Source organism: Galeopterus variegatus, unplaced genomic scaffold, assembly GCF_000696425.1.
Source record: "Galeopterus variegatus unplaced genomic scaffold, G_variegatus-3.0.2 Scaffold1689, whole genome shotgun sequence".
NCBI classification, from domain to species: Eukaryota; Metazoa; Chordata; class Mammalia; order Dermoptera; family Cynocephalidae; genus Galeopterus; species Galeopterus variegatus.
The window spans coordinates 480,565-505,456 of record NW_007727800.1 but is presented as its reverse complement, the minus strand read 5'-3'; the positions used below and the strand labels follow the sequence as shown (position 1 = coordinate 505,456).

The 24,892-nt window shown below is 52.7% G+C and overlaps 2 protein-coding genes across 7 annotated transcripts; one reads left to right on the top strand and one right to left on the bottom strand.

The window, feature by feature from the left end:
- Positions 1 to 1,725: 1,725 nt before the first annotated feature.
- Positions 1,726 to 16,928, top strand: ZSWIM8 (zinc finger, SWIM-type containing 8). Of its 4 annotated transcripts, none has more exons than XM_008578452.1 (26): positions 1,726 to 2,182; positions 4,601 to 4,754; positions 5,008 to 5,102; positions 5,278 to 5,450; positions 5,619 to 5,726; positions 5,854 to 5,935; positions 6,069 to 6,189; positions 6,660 to 6,861; positions 6,985 to 7,160; positions 7,547 to 8,543; positions 9,772 to 9,903; positions 10,040 to 10,219; positions 10,318 to 10,501; positions 10,709 to 10,807; positions 11,489 to 11,613; positions 12,036 to 12,276; positions 12,375 to 12,533; positions 12,639 to 12,867; positions 13,041 to 13,330; positions 13,491 to 13,714; positions 14,410 to 14,898; positions 15,136 to 15,319; positions 15,423 to 15,599; positions 15,762 to 15,881; positions 16,136 to 16,314; positions 16,451 to 16,928. In XM_008578452.1, the coding sequence occupies exons 1-26, from the start codon at positions 1,975 to 1,977 to the stop codon at positions 16,652 to 16,654; spliced, it is 5,532 nt and encodes a 1,843-aa protein (XP_008576674.1). In that variant the 5' UTR covers positions 1,726 to 1,974; the 3' UTR covers positions 16,655 to 16,928. The 4 variants fall into 4 exon arrangements, with proteins under 4 accessions (XP_008576674.1, XP_008576673.1, XP_008576672.1 ...); XM_008578451.1 differs by having other exon boundaries at positions 1,975 to 2,182; positions 15,136 to 15,295; positions 16,204 to 16,314; XM_008578450.1 differs by having other exon boundaries at positions 1,975 to 2,182; positions 16,204 to 16,314.
- A 113-nt stretch (positions 16,929 to 17,041) lies between these two features.
- NDST2 (N-deacetylase/N-sulfotransferase (heparan glucosaminyl) 2) lies at positions 17,042 to 24,892 on the bottom strand. 3 transcript variants are annotated; one of them, XM_008578448.1, is made up of 15 exons: positions 24,806 to 24,892; positions 22,665 to 24,173; positions 21,238 to 22,581; positions 20,956 to 21,043; positions 20,493 to 20,647; positions 20,122 to 20,307; positions 19,714 to 19,842; positions 19,400 to 19,582; positions 19,211 to 19,307; positions 18,974 to 19,097; positions 18,662 to 18,836; positions 18,287 to 18,457; positions 18,072 to 18,181; positions 17,771 to 17,873; positions 17,042 to 17,673 (listed from the first exon to the last, which is right to left on the bottom strand). In XM_008578448.1, exons 3-15 carry the CDS (start codon positions 22,240 to 22,242, stop codon positions 17,548 to 17,550), a joined length of 2,652 nt encoding a protein of 883 aa, XP_008576670.1. In that variant the 5' UTR covers positions 22,243 to 22,581; positions 22,665 to 24,173; positions 24,806 to 24,892; the 3' UTR covers positions 17,042 to 17,547. The 3 variants fall into 3 exon arrangements, with proteins under 3 accessions (XP_008576670.1, XP_008576668.1, XP_008576669.1); XM_008578446.1 differs by having other exon boundaries at positions 18,287 to 18,836; XM_008578447.1 differs by lacking the exon at positions 20,122 to 20,307 and having other exon boundaries at positions 18,287 to 18,836.

Sequence of the window (24,892 nt, the reverse complement as noted above, 5' to 3'; positions counted from 1 at the left end):
ATTAGGAGCAATTGCATAGCATTTTACTTATACTCTGCCCTTTCAGGCATAATTGAGTTAACCTTTTGTAGGTACCTTACAGCATTAAACATGGGACAAAGAGTAGAGAAGGGGATTAGGGAGAGGTTGATTAACAGATACAGAATTGCAGCTAGATAGGAAGAATAACTTCTAGTATTGTGTAATAGTGCTAGGTGTCTATAACAATTTTATATTTTCAAGTGACTAGGAAATAGGACTTCAAATGTTCTCATCACAAAGAAATGATAAGGGCTGGCCTGTTAGCTCACTTAGTTAGAGGGTGGTGCTGATAACACCAAGGTCAAGGGTTAAAAACAAATGATAAATGTTTTTGGTGACAGATATGCTAATTAGCCCGGTTTTATCATCACACAGTGTATATATGTATGGAAATATTACTCTGCGCTCGATAAATATGTAGAATTATTACAAGTCAGTTAAAAAAAAAAATGAGGGCTGGCTGGTTAGCTCAGTTGGTTAGAGCATGGTGTTATAACACCACGGTCAAGGGTTCAGATCCCCACACTGGCCAGCCACCAAAAACAAAAATGTGAGGCAAAGAGATCAGTGGAGTTTTTAATGCTTGAATGGGATAATTATTAAGGTAAGGAAGGGGTCTTGCCTCTCTGATCTCCAATAGCTATCTCTTCCCATAGTCCTCATACCCCATGGAGAGCACTGGGCAACTACCTAGTTGTGCAAGCTAAGCCTTTTAGCTATAGGAAGCTCAGTGCTTAGGCACTTTGGACTAAGGAGGAGTTCTTAACCTAGCGCCGATATACTCCCAGTAAAAGGTCTGTGAGTTTAGATGGGGGGAAAAATTATATCTTTAACCACAACTGAAATTAAGGATTTCAAGTAGGACTCTGGGAGACAAATCACAGCAGCATTAGCAATACCTACATGAAATCATGGTATGTTCATATCTTATTTCACTTGGTCACAAATATCTCAAAAACTTATCACTAGCTTCAAAAGTATTACATTTTCTACTAGGTCTTGTCATTTAATGTGTAAATAAAAAGGACTACCATGTTATAAATTTTTTTTATTAATATTTTGGTAATCGTATTTCAAAATAATTGGTTTCCTTTGTAATTCTTGTATTTTATCGTGTGCATTTATAAAGAATCTGAGAAGGGGCCACACTGCTGAAATGTCCACGGCACAAAAAAACGTTAAGAATTGCTAGACTCAAAGGCTGTACTGACAAACAGTACAACCATTTCCTCAATCAGAGTCCTTCTTTCTTGGTGCTTTTCCCAATGAAACCCTATAAAAAGTCTGCGGGATCGCAGGTTTCTGGACTGCGATTCCCAGGAGGCGATGCAGCCGAGGGGCCTATCCGGAGTTAGGACACTACCTCCATCCAATGGCTCCTGTGCTGTCTCTTGACAGCCTACGATTCCCGACGTGCATGGCGGCTGTTTATGCTTTCGGGACACTATGGACGCCGAGTTATTGCTGGGATCTGTAGTCACTTCGTAAACATTTGGAGATTGGCTTCCTCTTATGGTGTCTAAGGGTGGGCTTGAGAAAAAGCAGGAAATGCAGCAATTAAACAAACATGTCCCCTACATCCGCCCGTACCGAGTCGGATTCCAGAGCGCCCGAGGGCGGAAGTGGTGGTGGCCGGCGCGGCCGGAAGTTCAGATCAGCTGATGGGGGAGGCGGCGCCGCAGCCGCCTAGAGGCCCCGGCCGCCGAGCGCTTCGTCCCGGCCCTGAGTCTCGGAGGCTGGCCACGATCCTCGTTTGCACCACGCTTTGGGGCGAGGCCTGCTCCAGTATCTTTCCCAGACCTGAGATCCTCGCCCGGCACGGCCGCCCTGAGCGCCCCGGCCACCCCCAGCCCCGGCTCGCCCCTCAGGCCCCGGGCCTCCCCTCAGCTCCCGGCCGGCGGCCCAGGCCCCGGATCCGCGGGGGGGGACCCGGCCCCGGGGGGTGCGGGCCCCATGGAGCTGATGTTCGCGGAGTGGGAGGACGGAGAGCGCTTCTCGTTCGAGGATTCGGACCGCTTTGAGGAGGATTCACTCTGTTCCTTCATTTCCGAGGCCGAGAGCCTCTGCCAGAACTGGCGGGGATGGCGCAAACAGTCAGCGGGGCCCAATTCCCCCACTGGCGGCGGTGGCGGAGGTGGCAGTGGCGGTAGCAGAATGAGAGGTGAGGGTGAGCACTGGGGAGGGAAGAGGGCAGGCCCTGCTCCGCCCCGGCTTGGGCCTTGCTTGGGAGCTGTCCCGCCCGGGAGCGGTTCCGCGCGGGAGCTGTCCCGGACCAGCTGTCCCAAGCTTAGAAAGGACTTCGCTTTTCCGGCCGTTCTGGGGTGGGCTGCCTTATCCACGTGTGTGTGTGTGTGTGTGTGTGTGTGTCGGCCGTTCTGGGGTGGGCTGCCTTATTCGTGTGTGTGTGTGTGTGTGTTGTGTGTGTGTGTGTGTTGTGTGTGTGTGTGTGTCTCGGCCGTTCTGGGGTGGGCTGCCTTATCCACGTGTGTGTGTGTGTTGTGCCAGTGAAATCCTGGGTTGGACAGAAGGTAGATATTTTGTCGTTCCTTTGCCTTAGAGAGGGGGTAAGGGAGAAATATTCCCTCTGACTTGGGAATACTTAAATAGGTTCAGCCTGAAGCAAACCAGAAAGTACACAGAAGAGAATGTGGGTAGGGAGTGGATTGTGACCACTTGAGGTATGTCACTCCGTTGCAAAGTGTTCTTGCTTCAGGGCGATGATCTCTGATCCCAGCTGGACCAAGAAGGGATCCCACCCAGAGGAAAGTGGAGGTGAACTGGCCTGTGAGAGGAGATTCCATAGTTCATGAGTTTCGATCAGAGGCCGTGCTCCTGGCCATATTGAATATCTGTCAGAAGGCAAGGCTGGGATCACTGGATTGGAGCCTTAGATGTCCATATCAGAGGTTTGGGGAAAAGTGTGGTTTAACTGTTTTCTTTCATCCTTGGGTCTTTCAGTGAATTAACTGATTAGTGCTGTGAAGAATTTAGCTTTTATTAGGGAGGATGGAGGGGAAAGTGATGCTAAGAGAAGCTCCACAGGCTTGGAACTCACCACATCATTTACCTGCCTTTCTCATGGCACAGTTTTTGTCCTGGGTCTTAGTGGAAATTGGCTTTCTTTAGCAGTTGGGGTGTTTCATTAGCATGATTCTACTCAGGCCATTTCAAGAGTCCTTTTTTCCAAACTGCCCTGAAGAGATTTCTGGCTCTTTGGGACAGAGGGAAATTTCCACATGCCACTTTTTAGGAGTGGCAGGAGCGGTGGTATTCAAGTTCAGTCGGAGAGATAGCACATGCTCTGTGTACACATACACACACATCGTAACTGGTTCACTGTGGATCTTTTATGGCCTCCCTCCTTCTTTCATATTTGCATGTGTGGGTAGCTTTGGTGCTTAGAGTTCCCTCACTTTGAGGGAAGTAACTGAAATCATGGTAGTGAAGATTTTCAGCACATTGGTATCTTCCTGGACAGGTTAAAACCTGAAAAGCATGTATTTCCCACCAATCCTGTCACCTATTCCCCAGCTACCTTCAGTTGCTCATTTTCAAAATAAAGGGGTTAACTTGAAAAAAAAAAAAAGTTCTTTTCAGTTCTGTGATTTTCTGATCTGCTTTCTAATCTGACTGGCAGTTGGTAAAATGTGCAGCCTGTTGTGTTATCACTGTTTTTTGATTAAAACAACGTACAGCCTGGTCTAATGGTAGTGGGTTATCAGAAGTTATTAATATTAGTGTTGCTAAAGTTGGTATACAAGCCCCCACTGCTAAATTTGGCTGGCTTTAATGGGCTGGCCAATTAGCTGTATTGGTTAGAGCACAGTGTTGTAACACCAAGGTCGAGAGTTCAGATCCCCATACCGGCCAGCCGCCAAAAAAAAAAAAAAATTTTTTTTTTGACTGGCTTAAAAAAATAAAAAGCAGTGTGGAAAACCTTCTGGAGTGATCACTCCATCCTATTCCAGGTGATTCCAGGATCAGCAGTTAGGTCTCCTGGGATAACTGTCTCCCCAGGAAGGCTTCCAATGTGGGAAGTCAGCATTAGGTATGCAAGCTCTCTTGCTTCTTGAGGTCCATTCTTAATGAACTCTTCTGGGTTCTGGCCTATCTTCCTTCCTTAGATGGGGGCCTGGAGTCATCTAGAGAAAACGGGATAGTAAAAAAGCAATTAGAGATAAGAATGCCAGAGGAGAGACATTAACAATGTCATATGAATCTAAAGTGCTTGTAGTATACAGGAAATTCAATACCAAGCCACGTGAGCAGAGTTATTTTGCTCAGGCCCTGGAACACACCTGTGTGAGCAGGAGTTTCCTGGGATATCCCCTGGTATCTTCTGTTTTAGACCTTAGGTAACAGGTTGTGGGCTGGGGACGGTCCAGCTCCCCTCCCCCAGATGGAGTCTCAGGGGTTAGTGTATCCTGACAGGAGGATCCCTGGGATTTTCATCCAGGTCTCCCCTTTCTTTCATAGTGAAGGTGGGGCCCAGGATGTGGCACTGGCATTGGTGCCAAGTAATCATGGTCCTTTTCATCTCCCCTTCTCCTTCCCTCCACCCCAACCTTTGTTTCCAAAGATGGACTGGTGATCCCATTGGTAGAGCTGTCAGCAAAGCAGGTGGCATTTCACATCCCATTTGAAGTGGTGGAGAAAGTTTACCCCCCGGTGCCTGAGCAGCTACAGCTCCGAATTGCTTTTTGGAGCTTCCCTGAGAATGAAGAGGACATCCGGTGAGGCTACAGGACTGATGGTGGGGAGTGGGGTCCCGATATTCCAAAGTGTTGGCTGGGCTTCCTACAGAACAAAAGAGATTGTTGTATCTGGGGCTATGGTGAGAGGAGGACAAGGGGAGGAGGGAGTGCCTAGGATTTTCCCCAAGATGGAATGACCTGGGGAGAGAATGCCTAGGGCATTGTGGTCTCTGACAGGGTCTATTGAAGTTTATTTGCTAAGTTGTGGCTATGTCCTCTTTTCACCCCCCAGGCTATATTCGTGCCTGGCCAATGGCAGTGCAGATGAGTTCCAGCGAGGAGATCAGCTATTCCGCATGAGGGCAGTGAAGGACCCACTGCAGATAGGTGAGGGTCCTATCATGCCCAGTGGCAGCCCTACTCCTCCCATCTCCTGTGTTATGAATTAAGGACCCATGACAAGAAGCCGGAGCAGATTGTGTGAATAACTGCAGGGCCAGGGTCAAGGGCAGAGACCTAGGTCTTGGCAGCTCTCCCTGACCATGCCCACATTTCTCCCCAGGGTTTCACCTGAGTGCTACAGTGGTGCCACCTCAGATTGTCCCCCCAAAAGGGGCTTACAACGTGGCTGTGATGTTTGACCGCTGCCGGGTCACTTCCTGCAGCTGTACCTGTGGGGCTGGGGCCAAATGGTGCACCCACGTCGTGGCACTCTGTCTCTTCCGCATCCACAACGTGAGGCCCTCCCAATTTATCCCGGTCCTGTCCTACGCTCCATCCCCCCTTTCTCTGCTGCATGCCTGGCCACAATGTGAGCCCCCTGCCTCCCCAACTCTGCCTCTCTATCCCCAGCTCCAGCAAGCCTTTTCTCGATTGTTGCATTTCTCTCTGTGTGCCCTTCAGGCTTCTGCAGTCTGCCTGCGGGCCCCAGTCTCAGAGTCCCTGTCTCGGCTACAGAGGGACCAGCTGCAGAAGTTTGCTCAGTACCTCATCAGTGAGCTCCCTCAGCAGGTGAGTGAGGTTGGCACACCTTCCTCTGACTAGCTCCAGGGTGGTATAGCAGCCTTCCTGTCAGGCCCAGGCCTCCTTGGGTTCACCTGTGCCTTGTTCTCTCTGCCTCTGTCCCTTTCCCCCTCAGATCCTCCCCACAGCCCAGCGTCTCCTGGATGAACTCCTCTCCTCCCAGTCAACAGCCATCAATACAGTGTGTGGAGCCCCAGGTGAGCGTGGTGAGAAAGAGGGCAATAGGAAGAAAGACAGCTGGTAGTGCGCGGCGCTGCTTACTAAAGGCTTGTTGTTGTCGGGCGAATTCAGGCCCCTATCTTTAGGTGACTGAATGCCTGTCATCCCCAGATCCCACAGCAGGACCCTCAGCCTCGGACCAGAGTACTTGGTATTTGGATGAATCAACACTCACCGACAACATCAAGAAGACACTACACAAGTTCTGTGGCCCTTCCCCTGTGGTCTTCAGGTAAATTGGACCCCCACGGACCTGTGTTTGTGGTGTAGAGGGAGCATCCCTCAGGCTGCTGAGAGATCCTTTGTTCTGTTAATGCCTGTGTCCACCACCTTTTATTCCCTGCACTGGCACAGTGCCTGGCACACAGAAGATGTTACTAATGAGTCAGTGGATGGTGGTGATCTTGTACAGACACAGAGTAGTCTGTTCTTATTGAGGTAGAACAAGAGTATTTTTCTTTCTTTGACAAAGCAGGAAACTAAGGCAGAGAAAGATTAAGATTTTTTTTTTTTTTTTTTGGAGGTTGGACAGTACAAGGATTGGAAGCCTTGAAGGTTAAGAATTTTTGTCGTGGACATCCCTTTCCCCCTATACTCTGTATTTTGGGTCAGAACCCCTTTGTGTCAAAGCTCTGATGCACTTTTACCTGCTTCATTCAGCCTGTCTTAGAATCATCATTCTCTGCTCTACTACTTTTTCAGTGATGTGAACTCCATGTATCTGTCTTCCACGGAGCCTCCAGCCGCTGCTGAATGGGCATGTCTGCTGCGCCCTTTGAGGGGCCGCGAGCCAGAGGGTGTCTGGAACCTGCTTAGCATTGTGCGGGAGATGTTCAAGCGGAGGGACAGCAATGCTGCCCCCTTGTTGGAAATCCTCACTGATCAGTGCCTCACCTATGAACAGGTAATCTCCTGGAGTCGGGTTGCTCTGTGGTGCTTCATGCTTTCCCTCCCTGCCAGGTACACTGGGGGGTGCTAGTCTTTCTCCAAGCTGTCGGATGCATCTCACGGCCCTCTTTGTCTCCAGATAACAGGTTGGTGGTACAGCGTGCGCACCTCAGCCTCACACAGCAGCGCCAGTGGGCATACAGGCCGTAGCAATGGGCAGTCAGAGGTGGCAGCCCATGCATGTGCCAGCATGTGTGATGAGATGGTCACACTGTGGAGACTGGCTGTGCTGGACCCTGCACTCAGTCCCCAGCGGTGAGTCTCCCTCTGGGCTCACCACAGCCCTGAGCCTGAATCAGTCCAGGACAGACTGAGCACTTATCTCCTTGTACAAGATATGTACTATTATTCTAGTTCTAAGGAAATGGGAGCTGCTGAGCAGTAGGGTTACCAGTGATTTACGAGTCCTTGTTCTAAAAGGATTTCTTCCTCCCCTCCCCCAATAGCACCCACTTTCCACGATTCCTGAGTGTTACAGTGATGTCTATGGGGCTGGCTCAAGAAGTACTTCCTTAAGAAGTACTTCCTTGAGTCCTTTCCCTGTGCCCCTCTTTGGGTTACACCCCTACTCTATCCCCTCCTTTCCCTTCTCAGTGCAGACTGCAGCCCCTCCAGCAGCCTCCTGCCCTTTGTTTCCACAGCCGCCGTGAGCTGTGCGCACAGCTCCGCCAGTGGCAACTGAAGGTGATTGAGAATGTAAAGCGAGGACAACACAAAAAGACCCTGGAGCGGCTCTTCCCTGGCTTCCGGCCAGCAGTGGAGGCCTGCTACTTTAACTGGGAAGAGGCCTACCCCCTTCCAGGTGTCACCTACAGTGGCACTGACCGGAAGCTGGCACTGTGCTGGGCTCGGGCCCTGCCCCCTCGGCCAGGAGCCCCCCGCTCTGGGGGCTTGGAAGAATCCCGGGACCGGCCCCGACCTCTTCCTGTTGAGCCAGCTGTGCGGCCTAAGGAGTCTGGGGCCAAGCGCAAGGGATTGGGTGAGGGGGTCCCCTTGTCACAGCGGGGTCCCCGCCGCCTCTCTGCTGAAGGGGGCGATAAGGCTCTGAATAAGATGGGTCCAGGTGGGGGCAAAGCCAAGTCACTGGGTGGGGCTGGCGGTGGTGGCAAGGGCTCAGCAGGCGGCGGGAACAAGCGACGGCTGAGCAGCGAAGACAGTTCCCTGGAGCCAGATCTGGCGGAGATGAGCCTGGATGACAGCAGCCTGGCCCTGGGTGCAGAGGCCAGCACTTTTGGCGGATTCCCTGAGAGCCCTCCACCCTGTCCTCCCCCTGGTGGCTCCCGAGGCCCTTCCACCTTCCTTCCTGAGCCCCCAGATACTTATGAAGAAGATGGTGGCGTGTACTTCTCAGAGGGGCCTGAGCCTCCCACAGCTTCCGCTGGCCCCCCTGGCCTACTTCCTGGGGAGATCTGTACCCGGGATGACCTCCCTTCCACAGATGAGAGTGGCAATGGGCTCCCCCAAACCAAAGAGGCAGTCCCTGCAGTTGGAGAGGAGGAGGATGATGACTACCAGGCATATTATCTGAATGCCCAGGATGGGGCTGGGGGCGAGGAGGAGAAGGCCGAGGGTGGGACTGGGGAGGAGCACGACCTGTTTGCTGGGCTGAAGCCACTGGAACAGGAGAGCCGCATGGAGGTGAGAGGACTCTGAGGAGACTGAGGGAGGGAGGGCTGGGTGCTCCTTAGCCACAGCTGGGAAGAGCCATCTGGCTCTAGCTGGGATTGTCAGGACCATTAGCGTGACTGTTTGACTCCTGTAGCAGGCTCCTAACTGGCCTCCCTGCCTGCAGTCCACTCTCTTCACTACTTCCCCATTGATTTACCTCTGATGTCTGAATGTATCACTCTGCTGCTTCAAACTCTTCACTGGTTTCCCATTTGCCCTTAGGATAAAAATAAAGGTCTTCAGTATGACCTATGACCTATGAGGCTCCACTTGAGTTGATCTTTTTATTTTTTTGCGGCTGGCCTGTACAGGCATGGAACCCTGGACCTTGGTTTTATCAGCACCTTCTAAAAATAAAGGTCTTCAGTATGACCTATGACCTATGAGGCTCCACTTGAGTTGATCTTTTTTTTTTTTGCGGCTGGCCTGTACAGGCATGGAACCCTGGACCTTGGTTTTATCAGCACCTTGCTCTAACCAACTGAGCTAACCAGCTAGCACATTGATCTGATCTTTGCCTGCTTTTCCACTCTCGTCTGGCTACTCTGTCCCTTGTCTTCCACTCAGCTGAACCACTCCCATACCCTGTAATGCTAATTCTTTCATCCATACTTTTGTACATATTGGCTTTTCTGCCTGGAATGCTCTTCTCTCACCTTGCCTGGCTAGCTCCTCCTCCTTCCTCAGGTCTCAGAGATCTTAGAGATCTTTTTTTTTTTTTTTTTTTTTTTTGTGGCCGGTAAGGGGATCGCAACCCTTGGCTTGGTGTTGCCCGCACTGCGCTCAGCCAGTGAGCACACCGGCCATCCCTATATAGGATCTGAACCCGTGGTGGGAGTGCCGCTGTGCTCCCAGCACCGCACTCTCCCGAGTGAGCCACGGGGTCGGCCCGAGATCTTAGAGATCATTTGCTCTAGGAAGTCTTCCTTGATACTGTCCCTCTGCCCCACATCTCAGGGAGGTGTCCTACCCACCTACTCCCCTGTTGACCTTCCCCGGTAGTAGCCAGCGTCATACTGGCTTGTGTGTTTATGTGTCTGTCTCTATAACCAGACTGAGCTCCTGTGGTATACACAGGACCAGCACAGGGCCCAGCATATAGCAAGTGCTCAGGGAGTGTTTGTTACATGAGCGAGTGTAATGTCTTGCCCCTGGAAGTTGGAGCTCCAACCTGTCTTGCCCCATGTCTTCTTTCCAGGTACTGTTTGCTTGTGCTGAGGCCCTGCATGCGCATGGCTATAGTAGTGAGGCCTCCCGCCTCACTGTGGAACTTGCCCAGGACCTGCTGGCCAACCCACCTGACCTCAAGGTAGAGCCGCCCCCTGCCAAGGTGAGAGAGACCCCCTTCCTCTATGTTCCTGACCCCCCGTTACCCCAACCTGCTCCCATTCTGCATTGAGAGCATCCTTCCACCTACACCAAAGTGAGTCACTCATCTGCATGCCTCTTTGTGCTTCCCTTTCTAGGGCAAGAAGAACAAGGTATCCACGAGCCGTCAGACCTGGGTGGCTACCAACACCCTGACCAAGGCAGCCTTCCTGTTGACGGTGCTTAGTGAGCGCCCAGAGCACCACAACCTGGCCTTCCGAGTCGGCATGTTTGCCTTGGAGTTACAGCGGCCCCCGGCTTCTACCAAAGCCTTGGAGGTCAGAGGTTCCGTCTGAGCTGTGTACCTCAGTCTCCTCAGAGCCTTGCACCTTGATCTCCACTGAGGTTCTGGAGGTCTGAGTTCCTGTGTCTTCAGGTGAAGCTGGCGTACCAGGAGTCAGAGGTGGCTGCCCTGCTCAAGAAGATCCCTCTGGGTCCGAGTGAAATGAGTACCATGCGATGCCGGGCAGAGGAGCTTCGGGAGGGGACACTGTGTGACTATCGGCCTGTGTTGCCCCTCATGTTGGCTAGTTTCATCTTTGACGTTCTCTGTGCTCCAGGTATGGTGCCTAACGCTACAATAAGTGGGGAACTGGGGTAGGGGTAGCTTTTTCTAAGGAAAAACCAAGAGCCCCAAGGCTCTGAATCGCCTTTAAGACCCATCAGGCAGCTTCATGGGTAGGTCTGGGATGATGAGGGTCTTGAGTTCCCTTGCATTCTTTCTCATGAAACTACTGTCTGCCTGACTTACCCCAACTTTCATACAGTGGTTTCTCCCACGGGTTCCCGGCCCCCTAGTCGCAACTGGAACAATGAGATGCCTGGGGATGAGGAACTGGGATTTGAAGCAGCAGTTGCTGCCTTAGGTGAGTGTGTCAGTGTCTTGAGCACATCCATGAGCTAAACCTGGCCCAGGTCTTGAATGGCATGAGACCTGGGCCCTATTCCTAAGGAAGGGGCTGGATGGTAATAAGTCAGGATGACGTGTGAGCCAACTAATGCCTACGAGACAGTCAAGAATTCAGAGCAAAAATATGTGCTGTGGGTGTTGGGTATTGTAAGGGCAACAACACCCAAGGTATCTAGGGAAAAGCAAGTTCTAGATAGGGAAACAACATGGATAAAGACAGAGCTGCAATCACGTCTTCATGACGAGACAGTCAAGAATTCAGAGCAAAAATATGTGCTGTGGGTGTTGGGTATTGTAAGGGCAGCAACACCCAAGGTATCTAGGGAAAAGCAAGTTCTAGATAGGGAAACAACATGGATAAAGACAGAGCTGCAATCACGTCTTCATGAGAGCGAGGACCCCAACTTCTCTAACGCGATCGGTGCGTGCTGGGTAGGTAGAGCGGGCAAGGTTATGAAGTGCCTGTAAAGCAGAGCAGAGCTTAGGCTGGATATGACAGGCAGCAGGGACCTTCTATAGTTGGTGGGGCTGGACCAAGGGAACCCCTTACCTCATATGCTGGTGGCTGGGGAACCCTGGCCTGTTTGCTTTTGCTGTCTTGGGAGTTATGGCCACTCCCTATCCCTCCTTCTCATAGGCATGAAGACGACAGTAAGTGAAGCAGAACATCCCCTCCTATGTGAAGGCACACGTCGGGAGAAGGGTGACCTGGCATTAGCACTAATGATCACTTACAAGGACGACCAGGCCAAGCTCAAGAAGGTAAAGGACTGAGGTACTGGGCTTATGACAGGCAGACAGAGTGCAAATCTCACCACCTTTCTTAGGGATTTCCAGTACAATAAGAAAAGTGCTATTCTTCCCACTGGAGAAAAGTAGGGAATCTTGGGGACATCATAAGGAACAAGAGGTACCAATGGTTCTTATGTGAGTGCCTGGGCATGGGATGGAAGAAGAGAAGCAGAGGGCGTAAAGTCATCCATTCATTTATTTCAATATTTATTGAATATCAGTATATTCAGCCCTGTGGTGTGTTAAACGGAGGATACCAAGATACGTATGCAAGGAGTTCTCCTACAGTTAAAACTGGGCAAGGCTTCTTGAGGGGGCTGTTCCAAGGAGAAAGGAGGGTAACAGAAGTCAGAAGATAAAGGGCATCCTGTTTCTGCTTCTCTGTCCTCCAGATCTTAGACAAACTCTTGGACCGAGAGAGCCAGACTCACAAGCCGCAGACACTGAGTTCTTTCTACTCATCTAGCCGCCCAGCCACAGCCAGCCAGAGGTCTCCTTCAAAGCACGGGGGCCCATCTGCCCCCGGGGCCCTTCAACCACTGACCTCAGGCTCTGCAGGGCCTGCTCAGCCAGGGAGTGTGGCAGGGGCTGGGCCAGGTCCAACTGAGGGCTTCACAGAGAAGAATGTGCCTGGTGAGGTGGGGGCACTGGGCAGGGGGGATGAATGGTATGGAGTCATGTTGGGGTACCCTTTCCTGGGCTCATCCCAATATCCTACTTTCCCTACCTAGAGAGTTCCCCACATTCCCCCTGTGAGGGTCTCCCATCTGAGGCAGCCTTGACCCCAAGGCCAGAGGGGAAGGTTCCCAGCCGCCTGGCACTTGGCAGTCGTGGAGGCTACAATGGACGGGGCTGGGGCTCCCCAGGGCGGCCTAAGAAGAAGCACACAGGTAGGACAGCCCATGGAATGGTGTGGAGGGAAGAATATTCCTGAAGGTTGGAGTCTGACTTCTGGGACTCCTAACTTCTAAGACTGACTTGTCTTGGGGGGTTAGGCATGGCCAGTATTGACAGCAGTGCCCCCGAGACAACATCGGACAGCTCCCCCACCTTAAGCCGGAGGCCCCTTCGAGGGGGCTGGGCCCCCACCTCCTGGGGTCGAGGACAAGACAGTGACAGCATTAGCAGCTCTTCCTCAGACTCCCTGGGTTCCTCGTCCTCCAGTGGAAGTCGCCGGGCCAGTGCCAGTGGAGGGGCCCGGGTGAAGACAGTTGAAGTTGGCAGGTCAGTGGGAAGAAATACGCATCGTCCCTGATCTGGCCCACCCTGAGACACATCTCTAGTGTGAATCCAATCATTGTCCACCAATGTCCTCACTTACCCTGGCCTTTCCCAACCTACCTGGGCACCCATTTCAAAGAAACCCCAACCCCCGTCCCTACCCATTGCCCCTTCAGGTACAAGGGCCGCCGCCCCGAGAGTCATGCTCCCCATGTACCCAATCAGCCATCAGAGGCAGCTGCACACTTCTACTTCGAGCTGGCGAAGACAGTGCTGATCAAGGCGGGGGGCAACAGCAGCACTTCAATTTTCACACATCCATCTTCCTCAGGGGGCCACCAGGGTCCTCACCGCAACCTGCACCTTTGCGCCTTCGAGATTGGGCTTTATGCCCTTGGCCTGCACAACTTTGTTTCTCCCAACTGGCTCTCACGTACCTATTCTTCCCACGTTTCCTGGATTACAGGTAAATCCAGTGTACCGATCTGGGTACAGGAGGGGGATTAATTGGTGGAGATAAGAGCCTTGTCTTTGTGGAATTATTGATCTGACAGGAAAGACATCATTCTCATGCCCCAGTGGTGCCCACGCTAACCCCACTCTGCTCTTTTCTCCTTTTCCCAAAGGCCAGGCAATGGAGATTGGCAGTGCAGCCCTGACTATACTGGTAGAATGCTGGGATGGGCACCTGACACCCCCTGAGGTTGCATCCCTGGCTGACAGGGCATCTCGTGCACGAGACTCCAATATGGTGAGGGCAGCGGCGGAACTGGCCCTAAGCTGCCTGCCTCATGCCCATGCATTGAACCCCAATGAGATCCAGCGGGCCCTGGTGCAGTGCAAGGAGCAGGTATTTCTATAGGCAATCTGGGGACCTGCTCTGGGGCATTTGGACAGGGAGGTTGGGCATGGGAAAGCTGAGGCCCAGCTCTTGATTCCCATATCCTGGAGTGTGCAAACTATCCAGTTTGTCCTCTCATGGTAACACTTTACATGTTAATGTGCTTTCACGTGCATCATTTCCTTTACCTGACAACTCTAAGGTTAGGATTATTCCTATTTTATAGATAAGGAGATGGAGGCCTATAGTTTAGGGACTAAGATGATCACCCAGGATGGAAGACTTAGGGAAGGACTCAGAGAGATGATGAGATTCGGGTGGGAGGGGGGTGGTTAAATTAGTTTGGAACTGGGACTGTAACCTGGGTCTTGACTCCTGTTGGTCAGCAAGTATTTGTTCAGTGTCTGTGTGAAGCACTCACTGCTCTGATACTGACTCTGAGCACTGACCCTGACTTTTGATACCTCCCCGGGGTTGAGTCAACTCTGAGGGAGACATTAGAATGTCATCTGACATCATCCCTGGGGCAAAGCCCTTCCTCCTTAACAAGCACTCACTGCTCTGATACTGACTCTGAGCACTGACCCTGACTTTTGATACCTCCCCGGGATGAGTCAACTCTGAGGGAGACATTAGAATGTCATCTGACATCATCCCTGGGGCAAAGCCCTTCCTCCTTAATACTCTGTGCCCCTCCCTTCCAGGATAACCTGATGTTGGAGAAGGCCTGCATGGCAGTGGAAGAGGCGGCTAAGGGTGGGGGCGTGTACCCCGAAGTGTTGTTTGAGGTTGCTCACCAGTGGTTCTGGCTATATGAGCAAACAGCAGGTGGCTCATCCACAGCCCGTGAAGGGGCTACAAGCTGTAGTGCCAATGGGATCAGGGCAGTTGGGGAGGCTGGGCGGGGGCTGCCTGAGGGCAGGGGAGGCCCAGGGACTGAGCCAGTTACAGTGGCAGCGGCAGCAGTGACAGCAGCAGCCACAGTGGTGCCAGTCATCTCAGTGGGGTCCAGTTTATATCCGGGTCCAGGACTGGGGCATGGTCACTCCCCTGGCCTGCACCCCTACACTGCTCTACAGCCCCACCTGCCCTGCAGCCCTCAGTACCTCACACACCCAGCTCACCCCGCCCACCCCATGCCTCATATGCCCCGGCCTGCCGTCTTCCCTGTGCCCAGCTCTGCATACCCACAGGTGAGACCAGTGTTCTGCTGGGGAGTGGGGCATGTGGGAGAACGTTGGGAGTTCATGGGGGATTGGAGTGGGGTATTCTGACAGTAATGGTAGGGCTATCCAAGAGTCCTGGTGAGGTGGTGGGAGTCTGGGGGACCCAGGCTGACTAAGAAATGTAGGGATACCTGTTTGTGGGGCAAAGGGGGAGAACTATCCTAATATAATTTGGTATCTTCCTTCTCTTCTCCCTACCTCTAGGGTGTGCATCCTGCATTCCTGGGGGCTCAGTACCCTTACTCGGTGACTCCTCCCTCACTTGCTGCCACTGCTGTGTCTTTTCCTGTCCCTTCCATGGCACCCATCACAGTACATCCCTACCACACAGAGCCAGGGCTCCCACTGCCCACCAGTGTGGCCTGTGAGTTGTGGGGACAGGGAGCAGGTGAATGGAGGGGAGGTACACTGGGCAGGGAAGGTGGGGAGGGAATCTTCTCTGTCCCTCTTTGGGCTCAGAGCTCCTCACATGGATCTCATCCCACCCTCAGTGAGCAGTGTCCATCCAGCATCCACATTTCCAGCCATCCAGGGTGCCTCGCTGCCGGCCCTGACCACACAGCCCAGCCCACTGGTGAGCGGGGGTTTTCCACCACCCGAGGAAGAGACGCACAGTCAACCTGTCAATCCACACAGCCTGCACCATCTGCACGCTGCCTACCGTGTTGGTAAGAGGCAGCCTCTTTCTGCACTTACACCTGCAACAGTGCCAGAGGTTCTTCAGTAGACCCTATCCATTAGCTCTTCATTTGTTTACCGTGGAGTCAGGTAACAGTTTGGGGTAGAGTGAAAAAGATGCCCCTAACCATGTGCCGACCCTTACTTCTCAGGAATGCTGGCACTGGAAATGCTGGGTCGCCGGGCACACAACGATCACCCCAACAACTTCTCCCGCTGCCCCCCCTACACTGATGATGTCAAATGGTTGCTGGGGCTGGCAGCAAAGCTGGGTAACACCTCCCCTCCCCAGGACCATTGTTCCCCCCCATCCGCTCCCTCACCTTCCTATCCCAGACCTCCTTCCTAGCTCTTGCTCAGAGTTGAGGCCTTGGTCGGGTATGTGTGCGTGCGCGGGGGGTGGAGGGTTACCTCAGCTCCTGGGGTAGAGGGAGGCTCTTTGCCAGGCCAGAGCTGAGATACCTAAGTTGGGTCCCTAGGGCAGAGGTGGCCACCCCCGTCTCATGCCCCTCCCCCTGCCCCCCAGGAGTGAACTACGTGCACCAGTTCTGTGTGGGGGCAGCCAAGGGGGTGCTGAGCCCGTTTGTGCTGCAGGAGATCGTCATGGAGACGCTGCAGCGGCTGAGCCCCGCTCATGCCCACAACCACCTGCGTGCCCCGGCCTTCCACCAACTGGTGCAGCGCTGCCAGCAGGCTTACATGCAGGTGACAACCCAGCAAGTATGGAGCAGGGTGGCGCGCCTCCTGGGCAGTCACGGACCAGATCAGCCAGCATGTAAGGGAGGAGGGGACTGGGTCTGTGCTTTGTACTAAGGCTCGCCCTACACACATCCTCCTCCAGTACATCCACCACCGCTTGATTCACCTGACCCCTGCCGACTACGACGACTTTGTGAATGCGATCCGCAGTGCCCGCAGCGCCTTCTGCCTGACACCCATGGGCATGATGCAATTCAACGACATCCTGCAGAACCTCAAGCGCAGCAAACAGACCAAGGAGCTGTGGCAGCGGGTCTCACTCGAGATGACCACCTTCTCCCCCTGAGTCTGGACCCCCTAGGGCCCTATACAGGGACACAGGCCTGTGGCTACGGGGGCCCTTCACACAGGGGAAATGAAACTTGGCTGGACAGATCATCTCCACTCAGTTCCCTGGTAGCCCAGACTGACAGCTGCTCTTGGTCTGTAGCTTGGGGCCAAGATGTCTCAGACCCTGGAAGCCTAGGGCTGGGGGAAACAGCCCTGTCTGGGAGGGGGCATTGGGTGGCCTCTGGTATTTATTTGGCATTTATAAATATATAAACTCCTTTTTTACTCTAGTCTGCCTGGACCTTTCCCTTCGTTCCCTCCATGTGCAGATGAACCTTGAACTGAGGGGAAATGTCTAACACTTGCTTTATTCTACGTTTTCTACAATCCAATGAGGCAGACAAAACAGAAAAATAAGGATGTTTATTAAAGACATTTCTAGCCCACAGCTAGGGCTCATACTCAGCTCTATGAGCCACTGTCCGGCCTCATCCCCATTCAATATGAATGACATTAGGGAGGCCAGGCCACAGGTAGATCCCAGTGCCTGACTAGAGGGGCCCCTCCCATAGCCAGGTATAGATAGTAAGATACACTGCTGGGGACAAAGAAGGAAAACACTGGACTAATACATTCTTCTACACCCTGCCTGGACCCTCTCACTCCTTCCCCCCTCCCAGGATCATGGGTCAAAGGTACCTAGTACCATGATGTGGGGTACCAAGGGAAGCCCTTTTATTAGGCCCCGGAGCTATGTGAAAGGGATGCTCTTCCCTTCTCAGCCATCCCAGGCCTGGGGGCCACTGAGGTAGAAGGGGCCAGGCCACTCTAATCTCCTTTATGGGCCCTGTTCTGGGCTTGCCCCTTAGGGAAGCAGGGGGCTTTTTGCTGGTACGGGAGGCTGGGACATCAGCCCAGACTGGAATGCTGCAGTTCTTCCTGAAGCCATGAGGGCACTGGCTGTCCAAGCCGGCTCAGCAGCTTTGACAGCTCCAAATTATGGTTCCGGAAAAAATCCATAAGGAAAAGGCGGGACTGACAGGAGAAAAATGAAGGCAGAAATGGTAAGAAGGGTGACACAGAACTGGATCCTGGAAGTGGAGAGGGATACCCTGCCCCAGGCTTTACTTACCTCAGTGTCCATATCTGGGTACCTCCGGCCTTTGCTCTTGCCTAGACAGCGAGTCTTACCACCTTCAAGTCCCTGGCACCAAAATCCCTTATCTTCATCAAACCTACTCAACGGGAAAAGGTGATTAGATGGCAGGAAGAAGAGAAATTCAAGCCCTGTAATGCACACTACCCCTCCCAGCCCACAGGAGCATGTCTCTCCTTCTGAGACAGGGTAAATCCATGTCTCTTCCAAACAGACATGGTCAACCTGCTTCCCCATTTCCCCTAGAATACTCCTTCCCTGGGTCATGCTATCCCACCTGAGGGTCCGTGTGTAGTTCAGAAAGGGTGTGATACCCAAGAACTTCTGGATGCTCTCCATTGAGGCTGCTGGGTTGGTACGCAGCTCTTGCCCATCCACAATCAGCAACTAAAGGGACAGGGATGTGGTTCCCTCTATATTCCTAAGAAGCTTCTGGGCTGAAGGGAAGAGGAAGGGAAGGAGTCCCCACTGAGGGCTCTTGGGGGATTGTACCTGTCCAGAGGGGTAGTAAGTCAGCCAGCGTTGTAGATGGGTAGAATAGTAGCCAGGGACAAGACAGCGGTTCTGCAGGGAGCGAAGTGCCAGAGGGGCCTGGGAGGAGGCTGAAATCACCTGGTAGAAGGTATAGTTCAGGGCAACTGGGTCTCCATGTGCTCGCTGGTGCTGAAGGACAAGGAGTAGGAAGAGAAAGGACTGGTGATCTGACAGAACTATCCTGTCCTTATTCTTGGTCTGGTGACAGTATAGGATCTCCTCCCAAGGCACTAGCTTAGTTTCCATTCCCTCATTCCTTTCTGTCTTTCTAGCAGTCACCATCTCCCCGCAACCCCCCCTGAAGCCCCAATATATCCCTAGCTTCAGGCAGACCTGGTACCAGGAGTAGGCCCTATCAGCAGGGTTGATGAGCACAGTGATGATTTTGGCTCGTGGCAGGAGGGCAGCCCCCCGCCGTGGTACAACCTCTGAGTCAAAGTAGGTGGCACTTTTTTCAAATAAGAAGTCAGTGCTGGCATTGGAAGGGACAGGGAAGAAGTCCATGTACCTAGGAAGTAGCACAGAGAGACAGAAAAATTTGCACAGTGTTGGGGCCAGACTTCTGTGCTGGTGGAAACTGGAATGGGGTATTTTGGGGGAAGGCGGTGTTCCTCTGAGAAGCATTCAAGGGGATCCCAGTCTCACCAGTCAATACCCTTGTGATAATTAGGGCCATTGAAGAACTGAATCTCCTCAAAAGTGCTGGGGCTAGGGAAGCTGCTAGTCACAGCTGGGTGCAGGCTCAGGAAGAAGTGAATAGCTGTGGTCCCTAAATGGGAGAGAAAGAACAGACCATAGTGAGAGAAGCCAGCTCAACAGCATGAATAAAAGGATCTTTTGAGTTTAAGGCAAGGCAAGAGAAGTTAGCTACGGATGATTCACCTGTCTTCTGGGGTCCCACAATGAGGAACTTGGGGAGCCGATCACAGGTTTTTTCCTTGGACCAGATATCTTTGTGTCTCTTGTCATCACAGGGATTCTGAAGGAAAGGCCAAGAATCAGATAAGGACTAATCTTTTCTTAAGCTCCCGCCTCCATCATGTCTCTGCTCAGTCTGAGATCCACCCTTACCTGCCAAAGGGGGCTTCGCTCCTGAGGGAAAAGTTCAAAGTACTTTCGTGCAAGAGGAACAGGAGGAAGGGTCTGTAGTCGTAGTCGAGTCCAGCACTGGAGGAAGCGCACCAGGCTCTCAAAGGTGTACAGGCCCAGGCGGTCATTTCCATAATTGGACAGATGGGTCATAAAGATGCTGATCTGCAAGGGGGTGCCTGCATGTCAGATTTGCAGAACCTACCCCATCTCAGAATCAGCCATGGTGAGTAACGGTCCCAGACTACAAACACTTTGGCTCTCCAATCTTCTAGCCCTCCCTCTCAGCACCTTACCGGATTAAGCAGCACGGTCAGAAAGAGCTCTCCACCTCGGATGCTCCGGTCTAGTTCACGAGAACCTCCAGGATACTCATTATAGAAGATTGTGTGAGTGAAGAGACCACAAGTCTGTCGGGGCAGCACCTAAGGGAAAAGAAACACACATAAATGAGATTTGAAAGGTAGAATGAGAAGTAAATGATGGACAAAAGTCCTGAAGCACTGGGACTTCCTGGGTTTACAGAGGACTCATTCTGAGGTTATAGCGATAAAGTTCTTATGTGCATAATGACTTTTCACCCTTCTATCCCCTATTATGTGGATGAACTTGGACTGGCAGTTGACAGGACATAGGTCAATGCAGGTTGGAGGCTGTCTAAATGTGTGGGAGTTTGATTCAAGCGTGTATTGGGAGTCCCTCACCATAATGCCATTGTGAATGAAGCCACGGCGGTAGCGGGCAGGGCGGAGATGGGGATACTCCTCAGTGCTGGTCACCTGGATGCCCCACACAGATTTCCAGGCCTCATAGAGCTGAGTGTGGATGGGGTACACGCCCGAGTGGTGAGGGGCCACAGCATACCCCAGATCCGTGGGAATCCCATGCTCCTGGGAATGGCATAGACTCTCACCAGGACCTGGTGAGGTTTGGGGAGTAGAGGGTAAAAAGGGTGGGGATGCCTCCACAGAATGAAAAACGGAAAGGGTAGGGAAAGGGTATCCCATAAGGGGAAGGTTGAAAAGGAAGCACAATCTCTGAGAGAAAGTATGGGGAAGAGATTCAAGGTTCTCACCAGAGCAAACTGTTTGTTGAGCCTCATCTGGTCCGCCAGCACAGAGCGATTGTGGAACAGGTGTGGCTGCATGTGGCTCCACATGTGAGGGAACCACCAGAACTCTTTGCGGTGCTTCAGCAGCATGTCATCCCCTGCATCCTCCTCCTCTGTCCCTATGACCACACACTGACCACTGATCACAGCCAGTCAGCCCCTATGCCCTCCTTTGTTTTGTAACAACACTGACCACCTTCCATCCCTAAGACATTACTGAACCCTGTCCACCTAAAAATTTCTATTTGCCCCACTGCCAACTTGCCCTTCAGCCACCCATGCTAACCTAAATTCATACCCACCCCTAGCTCCTCACAGCAGTCTGACCTTGCCCCCTTTCTCCAACTTGTCTGCCTAGGGAGATACACACTGAAAGGAGAGATCAAACTAATACTGATATGCTGAAAGAGCAGGGAAATAGGCTCACCAGTATGATAAAACTTGCCCGAGAAGCCCAAGTTGAAGGTGAAGTTGGGGACTAAGGTCCTGAGTTTGTTCTGGGTGGTCAACAGAGCCTGGGAAAAGTAGCAGGGACATGAGAAATCAGGACAGAGCAGACTGAGCAGGAGATATATGAGAAGTATCATTCTTCCTGCCTGAAAAGGGCAAGGAGTGTACTTATGACAAATCGGAATCAAGGAAGGGAGTCTGACAGTCTAGTCTTGAACAGTTTCTAAGAAAAGAAATTTAAGGAAAAAAAAAGACTGACCTCAACATCAGCCACCTTCATGCGGGTACCTTCCTTGCCCACAAAGATGTCATCAATGTCTACCAAGATATAGCGGTCAAGGTCCAGGCAGAGGCGCTTGCCAGTGAGGTACGCAACAGCATCGACGAAGACAAGTTTGTGGAGCCAGAAGGTAAGGCCATGGCCAAACAGCACCCGCTGTATGCCATCATGAAGCCCCAGGTCCTGTACCACAGTGGGAAGCCGGGCCCGACGAGGCATTGATCCTGGTACAGGGTGCTCAGCTGGCCGAAGGCTGGCAAGAAGCACGGGTTCATATGTGCTATGATTCGATTGGAAGATGGTCCAGTCATCACCAGGCAGTGGCCCAGGCTCCAGGCGGCTGGGGCGTGTCAGATGCAGTAGGGGGGCAGAAGGATTTACTTGGTAATCCTGGAGCCCCAAGTTTGAGTGTAGAAAAAGGGGAAAGCCCTTTAGCTGGGCACTCAGTAGGCTGTGCTCATGGGCTCGGAAAAAGCCAATGATGCCCACACCATACTCCACACAGTACCGGTCTAGCAGTTCCCGACTCCAGGCATCTAGGTTGACATACTTGAGCAAGTTCTCATAAATGACCAAGACATAGCGACCATGGGTATGATCAGTCAGTGTGGGCATATCCCCTCGGCCAGGTGCCAGCTCAGTGCTATAACGAAAACGACTAGACTCTAGGATGGCCACGATCTCCTGCCCCAGCTGTGAGTATGCACTCTCCACAAACACAAGGACAACGGGTTCAGTTCGAACTGTCTCTGGAGGCTTGGGGGGCCGGGGTGGGACTGGAAGCCGCGCAGCGCCAGGGCCAGCTGCCCCACCACTGCTGCAGTCTCCCAAGGGCAGGGGCAACGGTTCCTTGGCCTTGGGGCTGATAGATACATAGTAGGCCAGGAAGCCCATGGAGCCCAAGCTGAAAGCGATCAGCAGCAGTATGAGCCGGTGCAGTTCCAGCTGCCGGGCTGGGCGTACCACCTTCCACAGCTGGAGCATGGCGGGGGAAGGGAGGAAGGAATGGGGACCACCTCAGGGGATGGGAGGTTGAAGTTCTATAGGTTGGGACTCTCTTGGGAGGGTAGAAGATAGGAAAATAGGGGAAAGGGATTCCCTCAGGGTGAGTTCCCTGAAGAGGTGGAAATAAGTCCCCTTAGCATAGGGTAGGGGAGGTAGAAGGGGCAGCAGGGGGTAACTGGACAGAGTCCACTGGTCTCAGGTCACCATGACCCCCAGCCCATGGCTTCAGGCTGCAAATTAAGCCAGGCTCCACCCTCAGCCCTGGCTGAGCTCCTCACATCAGAGGTCAGCAAAGTTCACAATCTCTTCCCCCACTATCTGTAAGACAGAGAAATCGATGGGTTACTTCTCCCCTCAAAACTGTCATCAATCCATTTTCCTCCTCACCCCATCTCTCTTACCTCCTGCTCACTGGCTGATTTGTTCTCCAAAAAAAGCTCCTGTAGAAGAAGAACACAAGCTGAGTCCCATACCTTAGCTTCACAGTTGTTCCCTGTCTTAGAATACCGAAATGAGTGTTCAAATTTTCCTCCCCAAACTAAGCTTAGAACTGGAGCAGCATACCCAAGTGCTGGAAGGGAACAAATCTCCCATCAACAAGAGGCCAAACAGCCCAGGAGGCTGAAAACAGGCCTGCTCTGAAAGAAGTCCCAAGCCTGTGACTGAGCAATTGGCCAGCCAGTAAGAGCTCTGCTCATTCTGTGAGGAAGGGACAGAAAACCCCAAAGTCCCATGCTCCAACGAAACATCAGATAAGAGGAAACTCATGAGTCTGTTAATCTTCCTCATCAATCAAACCCAGTATCACAGCCAACAGCACTAACTAACTCGCAATCAAGTCGACACTATGGTGGGGGAATTCAAGGGGAAAGATAGACGGAGCTAATCATTCTATTAGCTTCCAAACCCAGAGCTTGAGGACTCTCCTTTCCATTGCTTGAGAAAAATTCCCCACCCCCTGACTTTCACCTCAACTGTGCCAGGAGCTAAAATGTAAACCCAGAGCAGACCACATCATTGGAACCTGAGAAAAACCAGAGAGCTGAGTCCAGAGTCTGTACGTTCCAGTTCTCCTTCCTAGCTTAGCCAAGGTGGTTCTACAGCTCAGAAGGGTCCCTGGGCTAGCCTAGAGAGTTATCAGGGATTGAGTCCTATTACAAAAACAGTTGAGAGGGGCTGGGTGATAGAGAGCAACAGGAGCTTAAGAGTCATATCCAACCAATGAGAGAGAGAGAAAGAATAAGGACAGTGTGATCAGAAACCACAGTTTTAAGGAGACCTAATTTGGGGGACTTCTTTTCTCCTTTTTCTTACATAGACTGCTTCTGGAAACTTTACTGTCGCTCTCCCCACTTTAGCCACTCCCACGAAGGCCAGTGGCTGGCAATCCTTCTCTCCCACCCATCCCCATACACACACATGTCAGGGGTGATTAGACAGACACAGGGTCCCTCAGAATTGAGAGAGATGAGTTAAGAAGAGTTCAGCCTTGGCTTGGGTAAAACTAACTGACATGAAGAGAGCTGGGAGAGAGGATCAAAATGGTGACAGGACAGGTTGAATTCTAAGAATTAGAGGCAGCTAGGAAAAACACAGTCGTGAGAAGTGAGGTAGGTATGTGTGGTGTTTCACCATAACGTTAATAACAGTTAACATTTATGGAGAGCTTACTACTTGCCAGACATTCTTTTAAGAGCTTTACACATATTTAGTCCTTACACCAGCCCTAAGAAGTAGGTAAGAGGAAGATACTATTACTATCCCCGTTTACATGAATAATTTGAGGCCCAGAGAAGCTTTGAAACTTGCCCAGGATCGCAAGGCTCAGTCAGCGGAGGACCTGGGATGCAATGTCAGGCCTGTCAAGCTCCAGAGCCCGTGCTCTTAACCACTGCATTTTAGCTTCATGCCTAGAAGAAGCAGCAATGTTTAGGGAAGGGGTGCCGAGGGCTACTGGGGTGGGGAGTGAGGTGGGATGACCAATGCTGAAGCAGGAACAAGGACAGGGAGGGTGTAAGTGTGGGCAGCAGTGGGAGGTTTCTGTGGAGGGAGAGACCAAAGGGGTCGCGCGGGCCGGCCTGCGAGAGAGCAGCACTGACGGGCTGGGGAGGGCTGCGGGTGCACGTGCTGTGCGTGGGGGGCGACCGCGCGGGCACCGGGCTCCCCGGTGGAGAAGTCCTGTTGAGGGGGACTTCGGGGTCACAGGTGGGTATGCAGAGCGCGCCAGATGTGGGGCGTTAAAGGGTAAGCGGCAAGGGGCGCGATGAGGCCGTTCTGGGGTGACATCGAGGCAGGCACTGGGGGAGGGAGGCAGCCCCGAGGGGAGAAGGGAGCCCCGCACTGAGGGGGCGAATTGAGGGGAATGAAGCGACTACGAGGGAGGCTCACGGAAGGGACACGGGGCGAGGGGCGCGCTGGGCCGCCCGGGACGACCCTGCGGGTGGTCAGAGTGGCAACACTCAAGTCTGTGAGGGGAGGAACTGGGGACGACCGCGGTGGGGCCACACTCTGCGTGGGGGGTTTCTCCCCAAGGGCGGCTCACCCGGCGGACTGGGCGGCGTCCCCGCTGTCCCCGGGCTCCGCCGCGTCCCGGGGCTGCCCGGCTTCCCTGCTCTCGGGGCCTCGGGCC

What these genes read in the sequence shown, in the direction of transcription:
- NDST2 (XM_008578446.1), bottom strand. Translation starts at nt 22,242, where the DNA reads ATGCTCCAGCTGTGGAAGGTGGTACGCCCAGCCCGGCAGCTGGAACTG. An exon ending in TCATTCACAATGGCATTATG is followed by an intron (nt 19,843 to 20,121) that starts GTGAGGGACTCC and finishes CTTTTCCCTTAG; the next exon opens with GTGCTGCCCCGACAGACTTG. An exon ending in CTTACTACCCCTCTGGACAG is followed by an intron (nt 18,182 to 18,286) that starts GTACAATCCCCC and finishes CTGTCCCTTTAG; the next exon opens with TTGCTGATTGTGGATGGGCA.
- ZSWIM8 (XM_008578450.1), top strand. Translation starts at nt 1,975, where the DNA reads ATGGAGCTGATGTTCGCGGAGTGGGAGGACGGAGAGCGCTTCTCGTTC. An exon ending in CTTCTACCAAAGCCTTGGAG is followed by an intron (nt 10,220 to 10,317) that starts GTCAGAGGTTCC and finishes CTGTGTCTTCAG; the next exon opens with GTGAAGCTGGCGTACCAGGA. An exon ending in AAGACAGTTGAAGTTGGCAG is followed by an intron (nt 12,868 to 13,040) that starts GTCAGTGGGAAG and finishes TTGCCCCTTCAG; the next exon opens with GTACAAGGGCCGCCGCCCCG.